This window comes from Emydura macquarii, unplaced genomic scaffold, assembly GCF_026122565.2.
Source record: "Emydura macquarii macquarii isolate MOO-44397 ecotype Brisbane River unplaced genomic scaffold, CSIRO-AGI_Emac_v2 contig_1096, whole genome shotgun sequence".
Classification (NCBI taxonomy): domain Eukaryota; kingdom Metazoa; phylum Chordata; order Testudines; family Chelidae; genus Emydura; species Emydura macquarii.
Window position 1 is genome coordinate 1 of NW_027131233.1, and position 18,304 is coordinate 18,304.

At 45.4% G+C, this 18,304-nt stretch overlaps 1 protein-coding gene across 1 annotated transcript; it reads left to right on the forward strand.

Annotated features, from left to right (window-relative positions):
* The first annotated feature begins 195 nt into the window (after positions 1-195).
* Positions 196-17,910, forward strand: LOC137151529 (olfactory receptor 52P1-like). Its single transcript, XM_067545785.1, has 2 exons — positions 196-430; positions 16,928-17,910. Exons 1-2 carry the CDS (start codon positions 196-198, stop codon positions 17,908-17,910), a joined length of 1,218 nt encoding a protein of 405 aa, XP_067401886.1.
* Positions 17,911-18,304: the final 394 nt, after the last annotated feature.

Genomic DNA, 18,304 nt, shown 5'->3' on the forward strand with positions numbered 1-18,304 from the left:
CGCTACGTCGCCATATGTGACCCTCTGAGATACGCCACCATCCTCACCAACTCACGGATCGCTAAGCTAGGGCTAGTGGGTTTCATAGGAGCTGTTCTCTTGGTTCTGCCAGAACCCCTGCTACTGAGGAGACTGCCATTCTGCACCAACCGTGTTATCCCCCACACATACTGCGAGCACATTGCTGTGGTGAAGATGTCCTGTGGGGACACCACAGTCAACCGGATGTACAGCCTGGTGATATCATTAGGGGTCATTGGGTTAGACCTCACACTCATTGGCTTGTCCTACGGGCTGATCATCAGGGCCGTCCTCAGGATCTCCTCCAAAAAAGCCAACCGAAAAGCCCTCAAAACCTGCACACCCCACATCTGTGTGATGGTTATGGGTTGTACTACCAGCGTCTTTTCTATCCTGACACACAGGTTTGGTCAGGGCATCGCTGCCCATGTTCACATCCTTTTGGCCAACCTCTATCTCCTTGTGCCCCCCATGTTCAACCCTATCATTTATGGGGCCAAAACCAAAGAGCTTCGTGACAAAGTGAGAAAATACTTCTGCAGAATGTGATCGATGAGGCCATTGATGTTATGCCTGTGTCAAGAGGGGTAAAAGTTGTGGCCTCATTAATCCAGGGTGCTTTGTCCCAATTTGGCTGAGCTTTGCCTGGTGGCAATTCACAGTCTCAGAAGTTCTTCACAACTGACATCTTATCACTTCATGACTAAGCACTGCCCTCTCCAGCCATCATCTGATCTCTTTCAGAGTCGTCACCCATCATCCCCCAACCCCAAACACACTGTCACTCAGTCTTTCCATGACTCCTCGACCTCCAGCATTGGTGACGTCTCATATGCACTCAGAACTATTTGCCATCAGTATGGTTGCTGATTCTCACCATTCCTCACTCTCCTCCATCTTTCACTCTTTTGCTCCTCTCTGCCATTAAAAGTTCGCCAGCTCTGCCACCCACCACGCCCCAACAATCCCTTCCACTCTTGAGAATCCCCAAATCAGTCACCAGAAAGGATGTGGACAAATTGGAGAGACTCCAGCGGACGGTAACTAAAATGATGAAGAGGCTGGAGCACATGAATTGCAACGAAAGACTGAGGGAACTCGGCTTGTTTAGTCTGCAGAAGAGAAGAGTGAGGGGGATTCGATAACAGCCTTTAACTACATGAAAGGGGGTTCCAGGGAGGATGGAGGTAGGCTGTTCTCAATGGTAGCAGATGTCAGAGCTAGGAGCAATGGTCTCAAGTTGTAGTGGAACAGCTATAGGGAAGCGAGAACCCACCTGGTCCAGCTGGGAGGCTGATCCGGTGGTTTGTGCTCTGCTCTCTGTGTCAGGAGAGCTGGGTTCATTCCCTTGCACTGTGTGACTGTGGACAAGCTCCAGAGTGTCTCTGAGCTTATGAACAAGCAGATAATAGCCCTGCCCTGCCTCACAGAGGTTGCGGGAGGATGAATATGTTCAAGGTGCTCAGATACTCTGAGGAGGAGGCCAGCGGAGACCCTAAGATCACGTCTGTCAGGCATGCAAATAGGAACACCCCTGACATTTGTCTGTTTGTTGTTCCAATATGAGGGCCTACAGCTGCCAGTACTGATGCAATGTACTGGGAAACATTTGCAGACTATATATCCCCTAGAGATGCTGATGGACTGGTTTTGATAACACTCAGTCTGAGGCCGATAACTACAATAGTTTTCATTCCATGATTCTGTAAAGTCAGCTGGACAATAGGATCACACTCCGCACATGTCAGCTTCCAACAACAGCAGCTTCAGTGCTTCCATCTTCATCTTGATTGCAGTCCCAGGTCTCAAATCAGCCCATGTCTGGCTGGCGTTCCTTCTGTGCTCATTGTACCTGTTCTCTGTCCTCACGAATTGCGGCGCTATTCGTATCATTAAAGCCTAGCAAAGCTGGCAGGCCAGGTTTGAGTGGGTGGCTTTGCGATCCCATGAAAGAGTGGGGTTGCCAGTGGGCGCATGGAGTTTCCCCTGGCTGCTCCTCCAAGAGGCCAGCAGAGAAGGGCTGCATTGGTACAATACCCTGCTCTGGGTGACCAGAGGTATGGGTCAGATAACATGAGTGACAGCAGCTCATGGTTTGAACTAGAGCTGGGCTGGAAAAGGGAGGAATTTCCCCAATGAAACATTTTGTCCCACAGTGAAATGTTTCCTTTTCATCCATTTTTGCGGGTCGGTTTTCATAGAAAACTGATTATTTTTCATTGAAAATTCAGTTGCCATGGCCATGCCCATATCCCCTGAAGATTTTGGAGTCTTAACATCTGCCTCTTTCTCGCAACAGCAATTAATCTTCCACTGACTGAGTCTATGGCTGCTCTATGGGTATGGAAAGTGTAATACTCCCACCCAATTTATCTCTCACCAGCTACTCTAACCAGCTCCTTCCCATCTCCTTCCAGCCCCTCCATTCTCTACAACGGCCCCTTCAGCAGATCCTGAGGCCTGTGGCTACTGTGACAGGCCCCGGTAGCACATCTCCGATGAACCTGTGCTCCCAGGTAGCTGGAGATGATCTTAGAGCAGTTCTGCAGGTACAAAGAGTGTTCAGAATGTGAAAACCCCAATACCCTGAGCCCTGAGTCAGGATTTCTCAATAGGTCCCATTTCCAGAGGCGTAGTGTGCTCTGGGATGGAGAAGAGCCCATGCAATATCAGTGAGTAGCTCCTAAATCCCTTAAGGTTTATTTTCTCCTTGAAATTTAATGAGCAAATCCATGTTCAAAGCTTTTATTCTCTGGATCAATTATGAATGTAGGAATTCAGAGCTGTGTTGCTTTGTGGTAATAGGTCAGATTAGGCTCATGGAAGAGTTTTGTTTCCTGACTGGGTGAGGGCTCCAACATTTCTGCCCTGTATCAGCCACTCACAGTTACAGGGCATCCTGTATCTCCGCCCCATCTCTGGTCTCCCAATGCCAGATGTCAACCTCCTCCCATTCTCTCTCTTGGGGTGAAATCCCCCCATTCTTCCACTCTCAGACTGGGCCCTGGGCTACAACGCACAGAGAGTCAAATTGGTTTGCCCAGCAGCAGCAGGTTCTGCCCCTCTGGTTCTTCCCTTTAGAAGTCTGTGACTTGTGGTGACAAGAGGGACCAGCCTTCCTGAACCAAAGTATTGTTCACTCCGGACTGTAGGAATAAAGCATCACATGAGACAATAAAAGAGTTTTAAAACTAGTCTGTACGTGTCTCTCAAGCTGTGCAACTCAGATGGGCAGCCAGGCAGGCTCAGTGTCTTTTGATTTCCCCAGCGGTGTCTGTGTCCGTCAGTATGATGAGCTTCTCAGCACCAGCTGCCCCACCTCTGCACAGACTCCCAGCACTTGCAGAACAAGCTGTGTGACTTGGCTGGAGCCCGGAAATGGGGTCTTCACAGCATGAAACTCAGGGGTTGTCTCTCAACCTCCCTGAAGTGTTTAGTGAGCGATGGCTTTTCTTTACCTATTGTTTCCCTTCCTGCTTGTTTTCTGGTAGCCTGCTATTCAACTAAGACTAGCCATAATGGTAATATCCTGTTATTTAATCCAGTATAGCCATACAATCAACAGGCCAAGAATTGGGTTTCACATACACTTTCATAATCATGGCAGCTCAGCTCCATGTCTGTCACAATACCGTTCCAGGGAGGCGTGTATTTTATGAATACAGTACAGAGACAGTCAGAAAGTGAGCAATAGATGACTTTCACGTGTGAAATGAAGTTTGATGTCCATAAATATTCATGCACTACACCTTGAAACCCACTTCCCGCAAACCCCTTTTGTAGCTGAATAACAGGTGCTGGGGTTACTAAACCAGTGGTTTTCAAGCTGTGGTCCACAGACACCTGAGGGTTTCCAGATGATCTGTTAGATTTCCAAAGTTATTCACAACTTCATCTGAAATGTTGTAGATGTTTGGACATGAAAAAGGTTGAAAACCAGTGTACTAGAGAGTGAGAGCCCAGGGAACGAGTATTGTACCTGCCGATCCCATTCTGGATAAAGGCTGCAGACTGACATCCCAGACCCTAAGGGGAACCAGGCAGTTATTGACACAAGGATAGAGGAGCTACTAGTTGCAGAGGATTTCCCAGTCTTTTGTTTGCCGACAAGAGAATGAATGAGGGCTGAGAGGCTGCAATCTTCTCAGTTTTGGAAGGAATCCAGAAGACCCCCCCTACATTTTAGGTCCCCCTCTCACCTGAGAAATCACTACTGAAAGAAGATCCATGGGAAAAGAATGGGTTTACATATGTTTGGTAAAGAATAGATGCATCAATGTATAAATGTTATGCCAAAACGTTTCATTGTAATACAATCATTACAAACCAAATTTTCATTCCATGCATGTCTTTGGAAAGCCAGCCACGGAGTTGTTGGAATCTGAGGGAAGGTCAGAATAGCAAAATCACACAGTGCTGAAGGAGGCTATGGAACTCATAGCCACAAGATAACAATGGGGTCACGTCTGTAGTAGGATTTAAAGAGGGAATCATAGAATCATAGAATATTAGAGTTGGAAGGGACCTCAGGAGGTCATCTAGTCCAACCCCCTGCTCAAAGCAGGACTAACCTCACCTATATCATCCCAGTCAGGGCTTTGTCAAGCCTCAGCTTAAAAACCTCTAAGAATGGAGATTCCACCACCTCCCTAGGTAACCCATTCCAGTGCTTCACCACCCTCCTAGTAAAAAAACTTTTTCCTAATGTCCAACCTAGACCTCCCGCCCTGCAACTTGAGACCGTTGCTCCTTGTTCTGTCATCTGCCACCACTGAGAACAGCCTAGCCCCCTCCTCCCTGGAACCCCCTTTCAGGTAGTTAAAGGCCGCTATCAAATCCCTCCTCACTCTTCTCTTTTGCAGACTAAACAAGCCCAGTTCCCTCAGCCTCTCCTCATAAGTCCTGTGCTCCAGCCCCCTAATCATTTTGGTTGCCCTCCACTGCACTCTCTCCAACTTGTCCACATCCTTTTTGTAGTGGGGGGCCCAAAACTGGAATGGATGTTTATATGGGGAAACAGAAAATTCAATTACAGTAGTGGGGATTTTTTTATAAAAAGGTTTTGGAGTTCTATTAAGTTTCCTGATTTACACCATAAAATATGTCTAAGTCAGGAAGAGACTTTTCCTGGAAGCAGGTTATATCACAGCTGTCTACGGAAGGGCTTCTTCTACCTTCCTCTGAAGCATCTGGCTCTGGGCACTGGATACTGGGCTAGATGGACTATAGGTCTCATGCAGTCTGGTAATGCCTATCTTCCATACTAGGTCAGACCAATGGTCCAGCTAGCCCAGTATCCACTCTTCTGACATTCACCAACGGCAGGTGATTCAACGGAATGAATAGAACAAATAATCCTAAACTGTAAATCAAGGGCTATGTTTTTGCTGATGTTTTTTGAGATCCTAGAAATCTCTAGACTTGCATTCAGAGCAGAATGATGTCTCGTTCAATATCATCTAGTCTCCTGTTACTTTTCCTTTTAGGAAGTAAAGTTCAAAATTCCTCAGCCCTGCCCAGTGCATCATGTTAGCTGTCAATGACACCAAATTCCAACCGTCTTCCTTCTCACCGGAATACCTGGGCAGGAAAACATCCATGTCTGGATTTCTATCCCATTCTTCTTAATGTATGTTATTCCCTTAACAACTGTGTCTCCCATATCCGTGTCATCCTGCTTGCCTACATGCCAGGGATTGGCTTGTCCGTGATATACAGATTGATGAAGAGCTCTTCTCCCTTGCTTCAGAATGTCCTGGGCAACGTCTCTATGCTGATCCCACCGCTGATGAACCCAGTCGTGTACAGCATGGAAACCAAACACATTCGTGCCAAGATAATGAGGGTGTTCATAAAGTGAAGGGTCCTTTTGTCATCCAGCTCCATCTCTGGTGACACAAAAGATGAGCTACTGATCTCTCTCACCAAATGCTAAGGAGGACAGCGCACTGGGGGAAGGGGACTGAGGCAGGCAGCAGCATTTAAAAAATGACCGCGTTTGTGTAGAGCCAGGGGATGGGTGGGATGTTATCACATGAAGAGCTGTATCGGTGTCAGCTCACACCTCAGAATTGCTGTCTAAGTCAGGAGGAGACTTTCCTGACAGTCAGTACAGAGAAGGAACGTGCATGTTTTGTGCCATTGCCCATAACCTGTCACTGTCCCATCTCTGGTTAAACACCCCAGGGCCATGAGAAAAGCTGTAGAGCTGTCTTGCAGTCACAGTCCTGGACCTTCCTGAGCACTCTGGCTGCTGCGTGATCCATGAGAGCAGCATCAGCAATGGAAGCCAGTGGGATCAGTCAACCCCTTAAAGATCCTGGGAATTTCTGAGCTCACTGAGGCCCAGCAGAGGGTTCTATTAAGATAGGAGGAGATGGTCCCAGCTTGAGAATAGTTCATGCTTTCGGAAATCCCAGGCTACAGATTCCTTAAGGGCCTGAGACCGGGTCCTCGTAGTGCAGGGCAGGGCCTGGATCCCCTCACTCCCTGCCACCCACAGGAGCTATGGGAGACAGGGTCAGCTGCCTCTTCTCTCAGAACATGGCGACAGCAGCAGAGGAAGGACGGCTGCCCTCGCTCAGCCTGCGGGGAAGGGACTGAGTTACTGAGGGGTCCAGCTGCGGAGGAGCCAGGAAATCTGTGGCGAGCCTGAACCAATGCAGACCCCCACAAGGAGGGCGGGGGAGAGGGGCTCCTGGGCAATGGAGCAGGGTGGGGCGCAGGCTAAGAGAGCCTGTGTTTGGGAGAACAAATACAACCCCACACAGGGGGATCTTGTTTTCAGTCACACAGGGTGAGAGTAAGTCATTGCAAGGATATTACAGGGAGGGGCTGGGTGCCAGCAGGGTACCTCAGGTGCCTCAGGCTAGAAGGGACCATGTTGGGGTGGCATCCATCGCAGGGACTTGACCAGAACGTGCTGTGCTCTGTGAAGCTGTTTAAAATGTGTGGGTGTCAGCTCAGGTCCCAGGTTGTTCTACACTCCACTGAGGCTGGTGGGGAACTGACCAGAGAATCAAACCTCTGTAACTGGCTCCTTGCTACCCTACTCCCCACAGCACAGGGGGGCAGCTCTGGGGCAGCGAGACTCCAGCCATTCCAACTTGGAGGCTGATCCTGTGGTTTGGGATCTGCTCTACATGTCAGGATCTCTGGGTTCATTCCCTTGCCCTATGAGACCGTGGACAAGCCCCTGACTCTCTCTGAGTTTCTGCACAAGCAGATAATAGCCCTGCCCTGCCCTTCCGAGTCTCACAGAAATGATAGGAGGATAAATACATTCAAGGTGCACAGATACTCTGAGGAGGGGTCAAGGGAGACCCTAAGATCAGGTCTGCCAGGGATCCAAAATCTACGCCCCTGACATATGGCTCTCAGAGGTCACACAGCCTTTCCATAGCCCCCTGTGACAGCTGGCCTCTGGGAATCTCAGTGACTCCGACTCCTTTGTGTCTGGGGCAGATGTAGGGGTGCTCGGGGGTGACTGTTGATCTGCTCCCCACAGTGAGGTTTAGGTGCTGGATCTCTGAGGGGAGGGTTGCAGTGTCAAGTGGAAGTTAAGGGTTTCAGGCCACGCACCAGACTGGTGATCTCAAGCCATTGGGGTTGAATGGGTCTAACTGACAAACTATGGAGCAAAGGCCACAGGAGCATCATCTTAGATGTCCGGTCTGTGAGAAAGCAGTCTCAGGACAAAGGTCTGCTTCACCCCTTGGGTAAGTAACACAGACAGAGCTGAGCACGATGGTGACTGGGCCGAGGCTCACACAGGGAGGCTTTGAAAAAAGGCTGCTTCCTTAAGAAAAGGGTAAGCAAACGGGATGCTGCTCTCTCAGAGACACAGGGAAACCAGGCTGAGGCTTTGTCTGCTCTGGCGATTGCAAAGTTCCCGCTGTCAGATAAACTTATCTGGATTCAGTAGTCATACTAAGACCATCTTCTCAAGTGGCATAGCACAGTGCAGTAAAGATGGCACGCAGAAGAGAAGCACAGAAGTTGACAGTAGTTAACACAGTTTTTTTGCGTAACTATTCACACCATCATTTGAAATTTTGTAGCCATCTGGAAATGAAAAAAGGTTGAAAACCAGTGTACTAGAGCGTGAGAGCCCAGGGAAGGATGATCATATATGCTTATTCCAAGCACTGTACCACTCGGGATAAAGGCTACAGATTGACAACACAGACCTTACGGGGAATCAGTCAGCTATGAACCCAAGGATAGAGGAGCCAGTAGTTGCATAGGATTTCCCAGGCTATTCTTTGATGACAAGCAATTGAATGAGGGCTGAAAGGCTGCAGTCTTTTCAAGTTCTCCAGAAATCCAGACATGACATATTTGATCCCCCTCAAACCCGAGAAATCATAACTAAAAGAAGATCCGAGGGGAAAGAACAGGTTTACTTGTGTGTTCTAAAATATAGTTCTATAAATGTTATGCACACACTGGAGTCATGACAAGAGACTCAGACCCAGGGATCCCTCATCCAGGGCTTAATAATCAAACCTCGCTCTTATCTAGCACTTGTCATCAAGAGACTGGCAAATTAAACTGTAATACTTGGGCACTGTGGTTCTTCTTTTCTCTCTGGGGTTTTAGCAGTGCAGGACAACTCTAGCAAGTCTGCAAGTCTCAGTTTTCCCTGACAATCTGAGCCTCTGTTATCAGTGCATCATTTCTTCACTCCCAGGGGAGGCTCTTACACTAAAATTCTCCAGGGTCTGTTTTCGGCTCTTCCCACTGCTCATGGAGCACAGGTAATCCTTCCGTAGTCCTGGCCAACCTGAAACTCCACAGGGACTGCACAAGGTCTTCATAAAGTTCGCTCTCCCGCACTGTGACTTTCAGACGTGAAATTCGTACACTGATTTTCAGGTCCAGTAAGGAGATTTCCTCTCTGCTGCAGGGATTTTGGTGAGTTGCCTGTTTTTCCAATGTACTTAGTCCTAAGGGCTCAGGAAGAGTTCATACTGAAGAACAATCTGGGCAGGAATTCTCCAGCATGTAGAGTGGAACTGTTTAGTATTGTCAGAAACTCCATGGGATTTAAATAGGGAGCTAAAGATTTATTGTAAGTCGTTTAGACAAATATTTCTTTTAAGATCATTTCCTTGTCTCTTATAGTCTCCTCCTAACTGACTTAGTATCTTCTTTTTTTGGTCTGTGTGGTTTTTTTTCTGGGTCTCTCAAGTTTTCCAATTCAGCAACTTCACTGCCAGGTTAATACATGCAGTCAATGACTCTGCGGTGGGTACGTGTGATAGCTGAGATTTCACAACATGAATGTGTCACACAGGCCTTTACAGACTGGCCAGATTCTGCTCTCACATTCTGCCTTCAGTGGCTCACTCCAGATTGACACTAGCATCACTGAGAGAAAAATCAGGCCCACTGTCTTTTGAAATCCCCATCTTGCATGCCCGGTCTCAGAGTGCCACATAAACTGGGGATCTTCCTTCAGGCTCTTTCAGCACCGTAACAGAATAGCTCTCGTTGCTGCAGGACCTGAAGTCATGATTTTTACAACAGGGAGCTTAAAGTACCACACTTAGGGTGAAATCTTGGTCCCATTTACATCAATTCAAAACTCCCGTCAGAGCCAGGATTTCACCCCAAAACCACATTTAGGGACTTAAGTAAATGGCCAGATTTTCACCTGCCATGAGCCTCCAGTGACGCCTACTGGAGTCCTCCTACGACCTCTAAGGATGGGTGAGCTCATTTGGACCTGAGAAGAACTGAGAGGAGAGTAGCTGAAATCTTAAACTCAGAGTTTAGAGGTTCAAAACTATTAGTTTAAAAATTTGGGGGTGGTGGATCTGCTCTGTCTGTTCCCCTGCGTTTCTAGTTCCATGGAGGATGAGAAATACCACAATGCAGTAAAAATAAAAGCATGTTTCTGGCTTAGAGGAAACCAGGCAGTGTTGGAAATCTCACTGTGGGAGTTCCAGGCAGACACACTGCATGTGGGGTGGGACGTGCAGTATCCAGATCACAGTGGGACAGGGTCCTGAAACAGGGCAAAATAAAGAATGGACATCCTGCCTAATTCACACACCAAAGAGGTGTAACTAGGCCTCCTGCAATCTCCTGAGGTAGGGTGTGTCTCAGGCTGTAATGTAATGTGGACACACTGTAGTAGATTGTATCTGACACCTTCCTCCAACCAGCCCATCCCTCCTCCTGTGACCAAACTTCAGCAATTGCCAACATGGAAAAGCAACAGCAGGAAGTTGTGTCTGGGTTTCTAACTGGTGGGTATATACTAAAGCTTTGTGTCGTTTTATGGAAGAGTTACTTGCGCTGGCTCTTTTTAGTCTCCCTGTCCTCTTGTTATACTTGTAAAAGAAAAGACTGGCAGGAGCGTATTCAGGGCACAGGGCACTATGCCACGTCTATTATGCATGTAAGAATATCAAAAAGCCGTCACATTCACACACACATTCATAAAGTTCTGCAAGCTGCTGTGATACAATGACCAGTCCTTTTATGCATTGCTTGAACCAGCCCAGTGGCCGACTAGGCTGGGCACGAGGAGGGAGCCAGGCCTCTGTCAGTCAGGAATCCGATGTTCCAAGATGACAATTGCAGAATGAGACCCATAGTTTCATGTGGCTGGAAGGCATTCATATTTACATTTCACTTTTCTTTTTTTTAACAGGCTTTCAATTTTATGGGTTTTTTTTTTCCCTGGTCATCTCTTACCACCCACAAAACAAAGCCCATGACCTTTCTTTTTTTTTTTTTTTGAGTCCTTGCTATAAGATCTTCCAGCATTCAGAGGTTGTTAATCTGAAACACAAAGCAGAACAACCTTCCCCCTCCGTATATGGGAGGTATCACTAAACATTTCAGCTAATTTAATTAACTTTTATTCTCAGAGACAGCCAGGCCTCAGTCCCTTTTACCTTCCCTTTTTCCCTGGGAGAGGACTCTTGAGCTTTTAACTGTGCTTTGAGTACCCTACCCATATGGGGCTCAGCAAATTCATCACAAACAGTGGCTGGTGGTTAGCTTAAGGCTTATTGAAATTTTCAGAGTCTTCTAGGGTGTCACAGGAGGCATTTTTCATAGGACTCTGATAGCAAATTTAACTGGCACTTTTACTTCTGCCAAGACGTCTATTTTCAGGACCCCTTTTCCTTCCAAATTAATTGAACTTGATTTCCCCTTTATTTCTCCCTTTATTTTTCCTCTTTCCTACCTGATAGAGGATGTTTTTGTAAATACAGTTACAGTGCTCATTGATTTTTTTCTACTTCATGCAGTACCTCACTTTTTATTTAAACACCATATCATACACAACAATGTTAGTAACAAGAAAAGACAAACAACACATAAAACATCAAACACAATCTTTGTTGCAACAGTAGATCCATGGTTTTGTTCTTTAGCTGTTTTGCTGACGCCAGCTTTCCCTGAAGTTCTGAAAGGCAAAAAGAACATTCTTCTACCCCTTTTGAGGGGATGGCAGATTATTGTTTAAAATACCCCTTTCTTTTACAAATCTCCTTTCTGATTGCAGGCAAAACAGAGGACTTACCCTCATATTTTCCTGTGTTTTTGTTCTATAGGCAGGCCAGGTTTGTAATGGCTTATACCTTTTAAGGTTTTAGGGTGAATCTTCCTTTTTTTTTTTATTCATGAACATCATGAGGTGGTGTGCCTCAGTTTCCCTTTTTTATACAGCAGGCCAGGTTTGTAATGTTTTCTCTGCCCTGCCAACTTTTCAGATTATCTGCAGATAATAGTTGAGAAGTATCATTACCATAAGGCTTTTTAAGATGAGGTGTGTTTTCAATTACCATTTCCCCCCCCAAAAATATATCCACATTATACATTGTTACAGAGTTACTCATTAATATTAAATGTCTTTCAGAGTTTAATAATAACAATAACGTTAGCATCAAATTTCTGACAAGTATTACAAGTGGGTGTTTGTAAGTATCTTGTTATACCATGCCTTTTATTTAGACAATTTGTCTCTGGGGCCAGGGTGTTCATTATCCTTTTGGAATCTTTGAATAGGCTTTCATTTAATTACATCCTTGCAGTTCTGGTGGGGTAAGTTTGTAAGGGACTCTTGTTAGCAGGGACTTGTTTCTTACCTTTCTTTTGTGTCCATTATCTGCATATAGCCCCTTTCTGCTGCCATCTCTGGACAGTTCTCCTCTTTCCCTAGCATATCAGCTATGCAATTTGCATCAACAGACACCACTGGTTGTCATTATTTTGTCTGTTCTTAAAGCACACAGTGATCTGAAAAAGAAAACGCAACCTATCCTGGCTCCTTTATGAGCTCTTGTATGACTTTAATTAAGTAGCAAGTTTGGTTTAGATTTCTTTTATAACTTGTGCAATATACACTACATATGTCATGGGAAAATGCACATTTCTTTCATAGTTTAACATCTCTATGACGTTATATTAGCCATATCGATATTTACATAAGGTGTAAGTGTTTGTTTTGTGCTTAGAGTTTTCATGTACCCTTACCAAAGTGATAGTCTGATTACTCCAAGGAGACACTTTCCTTTTAATTTCTTAATATTTTACTGCAGCTCTGTTCTGCTATTTTGTAACCAAAAATAAAAAGAATCCAGAATCTTTTTTCATTCTCCTGTTTTTGGCTGCTCCTCCACAGCCACGGCCACATTCTTTGGTTCTTATTTAAAGAGATATTAAACCTATAAAGCATTGAGGTACCTCTCAAGGGTTAAATGCTGAATAACAAAGCCAAACAGCACTAACTTATCTGTGTCTTGAAAAAAAGTGTTTGTCAGGTTGGCAACTTTGAATAACAGATTCAAATGGAGTTTAGTGGTGTTATTTAAAAAAACAAAACAAAACCAATTCATCTTAAACTTACAAAACAGGGTTTTACAAACCAGAAATATTAGTTTAGGTCCTTAAAACCTTACAAATTTACACAATGTATTTGCACTCAATTTTTTTTTTTCCTTTTATACATTTGAAGGCAAACTTCCAAAAAAAAACCCTTTTTTTTCCTTTAGGGATTTTACCTAAATCATCCATATTCAAATTATTTCAGTCAGGATTCACAGACCATTCCTTTGGGGGAAAAGGCCCATTTTTCCTTTTGAATGGCTGCAAAGAAACCAAAAATTATTTCCCTATAACACTTTCCAGAACTTTCAACTGCAATTCTATTAACTCTTCTCTTTTCCTTTCAATCACTTACTTTTGCCTTCAATTTACTGTATCTTAGCATTATGATGATATTCTTTGCTGCCATAGCTTTTAATATTGAACTGGCAACATGGTTTTGTAATCTTAAACTCTCCATTCTCTTACTCACAGTGCTGTGTTTTTACTGAGCTGATTCAAATGTATTTTATTCATTTCTTAAGGTGGCATATTGTTCTTGTCAAACCTGAGCCACCAGGCACCAACTTTGCAACACAGCTGCCTTAGTCTATGCTTTGTCCAAAAAAAACCCAACATTTTTTTTGGACTTTGAAAATGTGTCCAAAGTTCCTTCCAACAAAATCTCAGAAAAACAGAAGTGCAGAGGTGGGGGGAGGAAGGAAGAGAGAGAGGGAGAGAGAGAAAAGCAGTAGCAGAGGAAGAAGGAAAGCCTAAGCCAAGAATAATATAGACAGTATCAAGTGGGGCTTTCTGGGCCAGAGCACCTGAACCTACACACAAGCCCCGATCCCAGCTGGTGTAGAGGGGCTGTGCCCAAACCTTAGCAAATCCTGTTGAAAGGGTGTAAGTTCTTGTACAAAAGGCAACGCTTCCTGCATTTCCTCAGGGATATTTCTAGGCTGTGTTTACTTAAACGTTTTCCCTAATAAAATACGAACAACAACTAACAATGACACTAAAACTTATATGTGTATATATATATAATATCAACTCCTGGAAGAGCAAATACAAACTCCTGGAAGAGGAATTTCTTTCATATCAATAACACCCAAACCTAAACTCCTGCATCCTTCAGAGTCTGTCTGGTTAACCGAGAAAACAAACAAACAAGAACAAACAAATTTTCAGATGTTCCTCTATACTGCCAAGCTTACTAATGCCAGCGGTGTGCACACCGGTTTTGACAATATTCGTGGGATACTGCAATGCTACACCCTTTCACAATTCTCCACCAAAATGTTATACTCGTAAAAGAAAAGACTGGCAGGTGCGTATTCAGGGGCACAAGGCACTATGCCACATTTATTGTACATGTAAGAATATTAAAAAGAAGTCACATTCACACACACATTCATAAAGTTCTGCAAGCTGGTGTGATATAATGACCAGTCCTTTCATTCGTTGCTTGACCCAGCTTAGTGGTCAAATAGGCTGAACACAAAGAGGGATCCAGGCCTCTGTCAGTCGCGAATCCGATGTTCCAGATGACAATTGCAGAACGAGACCCAAAGTTTTCATGTTTTTATCCATCTTTGATACTTGCTGGCTCTCATGTCAGTCTATGGCCTTGCTGAGTCATGCTGCCTCTGGGTTCAGTATAGTTGTTAATTACCAGCTAATTGCAAGCATGATGAGCTTCTTATTTCTGAACATTCTTTGTTCTCAGGGTGGATCCTTCTGTACTTTAGGGTCGTTAATTTGCACTTTAGGGTCGTTGATAGGTTTTCTTTGGTCTTCAGGGGCAGGATGGCAGTCCGTGTCTTTACTCCCCTTTCTGTTGTCAGAGCAGCTTAGGTCGGTGTCTTTATATGCCCTGCATGTACATTCCTCACTCACACAAAGAGAATTTATCAAGATATTTTCAGGTTCATTAGTAAAAGATTCAAGAAAGAGTTCACTTCAAGAAACTAACAAGATGGAGCCACTTATGCTCCACTAATGTCCCATTATCATAACAGGGAAGGAAAAATGTCTCTCTATCTCACTTAGGCAATAAAACAAGGAATCTACATCTGATTTGTTTGCACAGCTCCTGGGGGTGCATCACACTCTCTCCTCTCCCCTCCGGTCTGTCCTACTCTCCTTCCCTGCACACACTGAGCAACTGCTGGGGTTCCCTTCACCCCGGGACAGGCTGTGAAGGCTGCTCCTCCTCTGTCCCCACTTTCCCTGGTGCAGCCAGATGCAGAGTTTAACCCAGGCTGTGTAGATATTTGTACGAGCTGTCACTGTGGGGTGTGTCTGGCACCTGCTGTTGGTCCTGGGCTAGTGGGATCACTGTGTGGCAGGACTGCGGGTTGTGGCTGTGAGCAAGGGGGTGTACACAGACAGGCAGAGTTTATTGAGAAACATCAAACTTGGTTTAGAAATTCTCAGTGACAGAAAGTAGGCCATGACCTTGGTAAATTGCCTCAATAGTTAATGACTCTGTCTGATTACAAAGTGCACAGCTTATTTATAGTCAGCATTTGTCTAACTTCAACTTCCAGCCATTGGATGATGTTAGACCCTTCTAGGCTACCCTGAAAACCTCATTCTTCAATATTTTTTACCTATGCGGGTATTTGTAGACTGTGATCAAGTCACCCCTAAACCATCTCTCTTAGACTCAAAGAGCTCAATCTATTTAGTCTGTCATTGTAAGGCAGGATATCTAATCTTTAAAGATTCTTCTGGCTTTTCTCTGAATCCTCTTCAGTGTATCAGCATCCGACGATAATTGTGGACACCAGAACTGGACACATTAGTCCAGCAGCAGTTGCACACTGCCAAGAAAAGAGGTAAAACAACTTCCTTACCTCAACGTGAGATTCCCCTGTTTATCATCCCAGGATCACTTTAGCTCTTTTGGCCACAGGCTTACACAGGGACCTCATGTTTAGCTAATGATTCCTTCAGGATCCCAAAATCTTGTTCACACTCACTGCTTCCCACGATAGAGTCCCCTTTTGTGTAAATATCGTCTTCCTTCTTTGTTCATAGACACATACATCTACAGAGCTATATTAGAACACAGATTGTTTGCTTCGACCCAGTTTACCAACCAGTCCAGATCGCTGTGAATAAGTCAAACGTCCTCTTCGTTATTTACGATCTCTTACTTCTTGTGGGATCTGCAAACTTTATCAGTATTCAAGCATGAGAAGGGTAAGGAGTTGGGTTGCTGTCAGGTGTCTCTGCTTACCCCTGTCAGTTAACAAGGCAGAATAAAGTTTTTCCATTCAATGGACATACACGTTGCACCTGTAGACTTTGAACAACATCTCTTATCGCTACGCTTCATTAGCACTCTCTGAGGACATCTCTTGACTGGACAATGGCCTAAATAAATTGGTGCCATCTGCAAATCATAGAATCATTGATTCTTAGGGTTGGAATGTACCTCAGGAGGTATCTAGTCCAACACTCTGCTCAAAGCAGGACCAACCCCAATTAAATTATCTCTGCCAGGGCTTTGTCAATCCGAACCGTAAAAATCTCTAAGGGTAGAGATTCCACCACCTCCCTAGGTAACCCATTCCAGTGCTTCACCACCCTCCTAATGAAATTTTTTTTCCAAATATCTAAACTAGACCTCCCCCACTGCAACTTGAAACCATTGCTCCTTGTTCTGTCATTGACTACCATTGAGAACAGCCTAGCTCCATCCTTCCAGGAGCCCCCCTTTCAGACAGTTGAAGGCTGCTATCAAATCCCCCCTCATTCTTCTGTTCAGTAAAATGAACAAGCCGAGTTCCCTCAGCCTCTCCTCATAAGTCATGTGCTCAAGCTCCCTAATCATTTTCATTGCCCTCTGCTGGACTCTCTTCAATTTGTACACATCCTTTCTCCAATGGAAACTCCAAAACTGCAAACAATACTCCAAATGTGTCCCCACCAGTGCGAATAGAGGGGAATAATGTTGCCACCTCACTGCTCACCCCCTTTCCTAGATTCTTAGTAACTATAAAATATTTACTATGGTATTTGTTACCAAGGGCCTAACCCCCCTCGCTGTGTTTCTCTCCCTTCACAGGCACCCTGAGCATTACTGAGCCTGATCGGTGCCACAACCCTCTCATGGAGGCTTTGAACATAACCCCCTCCGACCCATCAACATTCATCTTAATCGGCATCCCGGGGCTGGAAGCTGCCCACATCTGGATTTCCATCCCTTTCTCTATGTTCTACATCACCAGCCTGTTGGTAAATTTCATGGTTCTCTTTATTGTTGGCAAAGAGCAGACCCTGCACAAGCCCATGTTCCTGCTGCTCTGCATGCTGGCCCTCACAGACATTGGCCAGTCGACCTGCGTTGTGCCAAAGGCACTGTGCATATTTTGGTTTCGTTCCAAAGAAATCACTGTGGATGGCTGCATCACCCAGATGTTCTTCCTTTACGTGTTTGGTGCTACGCAATCAGCCGTCCTCGTGATAATGGCCTGTGATCGCTATGTCGCCATATGTCACCCTCTGAGATACGCCACCATCCTTACCAATGCACGAATCGCTAAGCTAGGGCTAGTGGGTTTCATAGGAGCTGTTCTCATGGTTCTGCCCCAGCCCCTGTTACTGAGGAGACTGCCATTCTGCACCAACCGCGTTATCCCCCACACATACTGCGAGCACATCGCCGTGGTGAAGATGTCATGTGGGGACACCACAGTCAACCGGATGTACAGCCTGGTGATGTCATTAGGGGTCATCGGAATAGACCTGATACTCATTGGCCTGTCCTACGGGCTGATCATCAGAGCCGTCCTCAGGATCTCCTCCAAAAAAGCCAACCGAAAAGCCTTCAACACCTGCATACCCCACATCTGTGTGGTGGTTATGACTTCTACTACCAACGTCTTTTCTATCCTGACACACAGGTTCGGTCAGGGCATCGCTGCCCATGTTCACATCCTTTTGGCCAACCTATATCTCCTTCTGCCCCCCATGGTCAACCCTATCATTTATGGGGTCAAAACCAAAGAGCTTCGTGACAAAGTGAGAAAATACTTCTGCAGAATGTGATTGCTGAGGCCATTGATTTTATCCCTGTGTGACAAGAGGGGGAAAGGATGTGTCCTCATTAATCCAGGGTGCTTTGTCCCAATTTGGCTGAGTTTTGCCTGGTGGCAATTCACAGTCTCAGAAGTTCCTCACAACTGATGTCTTCTCACTTCATGATTAAGCACTGCCCTCTCCAGCCATCATCTGATCCCTTTCAGAGTCGTCACCCATCATCTCCCACCCCTACACACCCTTTCACTCAGTCTTTCCATGACTCCCCGACCACCAGCACTGGTAGCGTCTCATATGCACTCAGAACTATTTGCCATCAGTATGGTTGCTGATTCTCACCATTCCTCACTCTCCTCCATCTTTCACTCTTTTGCTCATCTCTGCCACTAAAAGGTCGCAAGGT

Excerpts from the sequence above, each read along its gene's own strand:
- LOC137151529 (XM_067545785.1), top strand. The coding sequence starts at position 196 with ATGTCCTGTGGGGACACCACAGTCAACCGGATGTACAGCCTGGTGATA. Across the intron at positions 431-16,927 it reads TATCCTGACACACAGGTTTG|GCACCCTGAGCATTACTGAG; the intron begins GTCAGGGCATCG and ends CTCCCTTCACAG.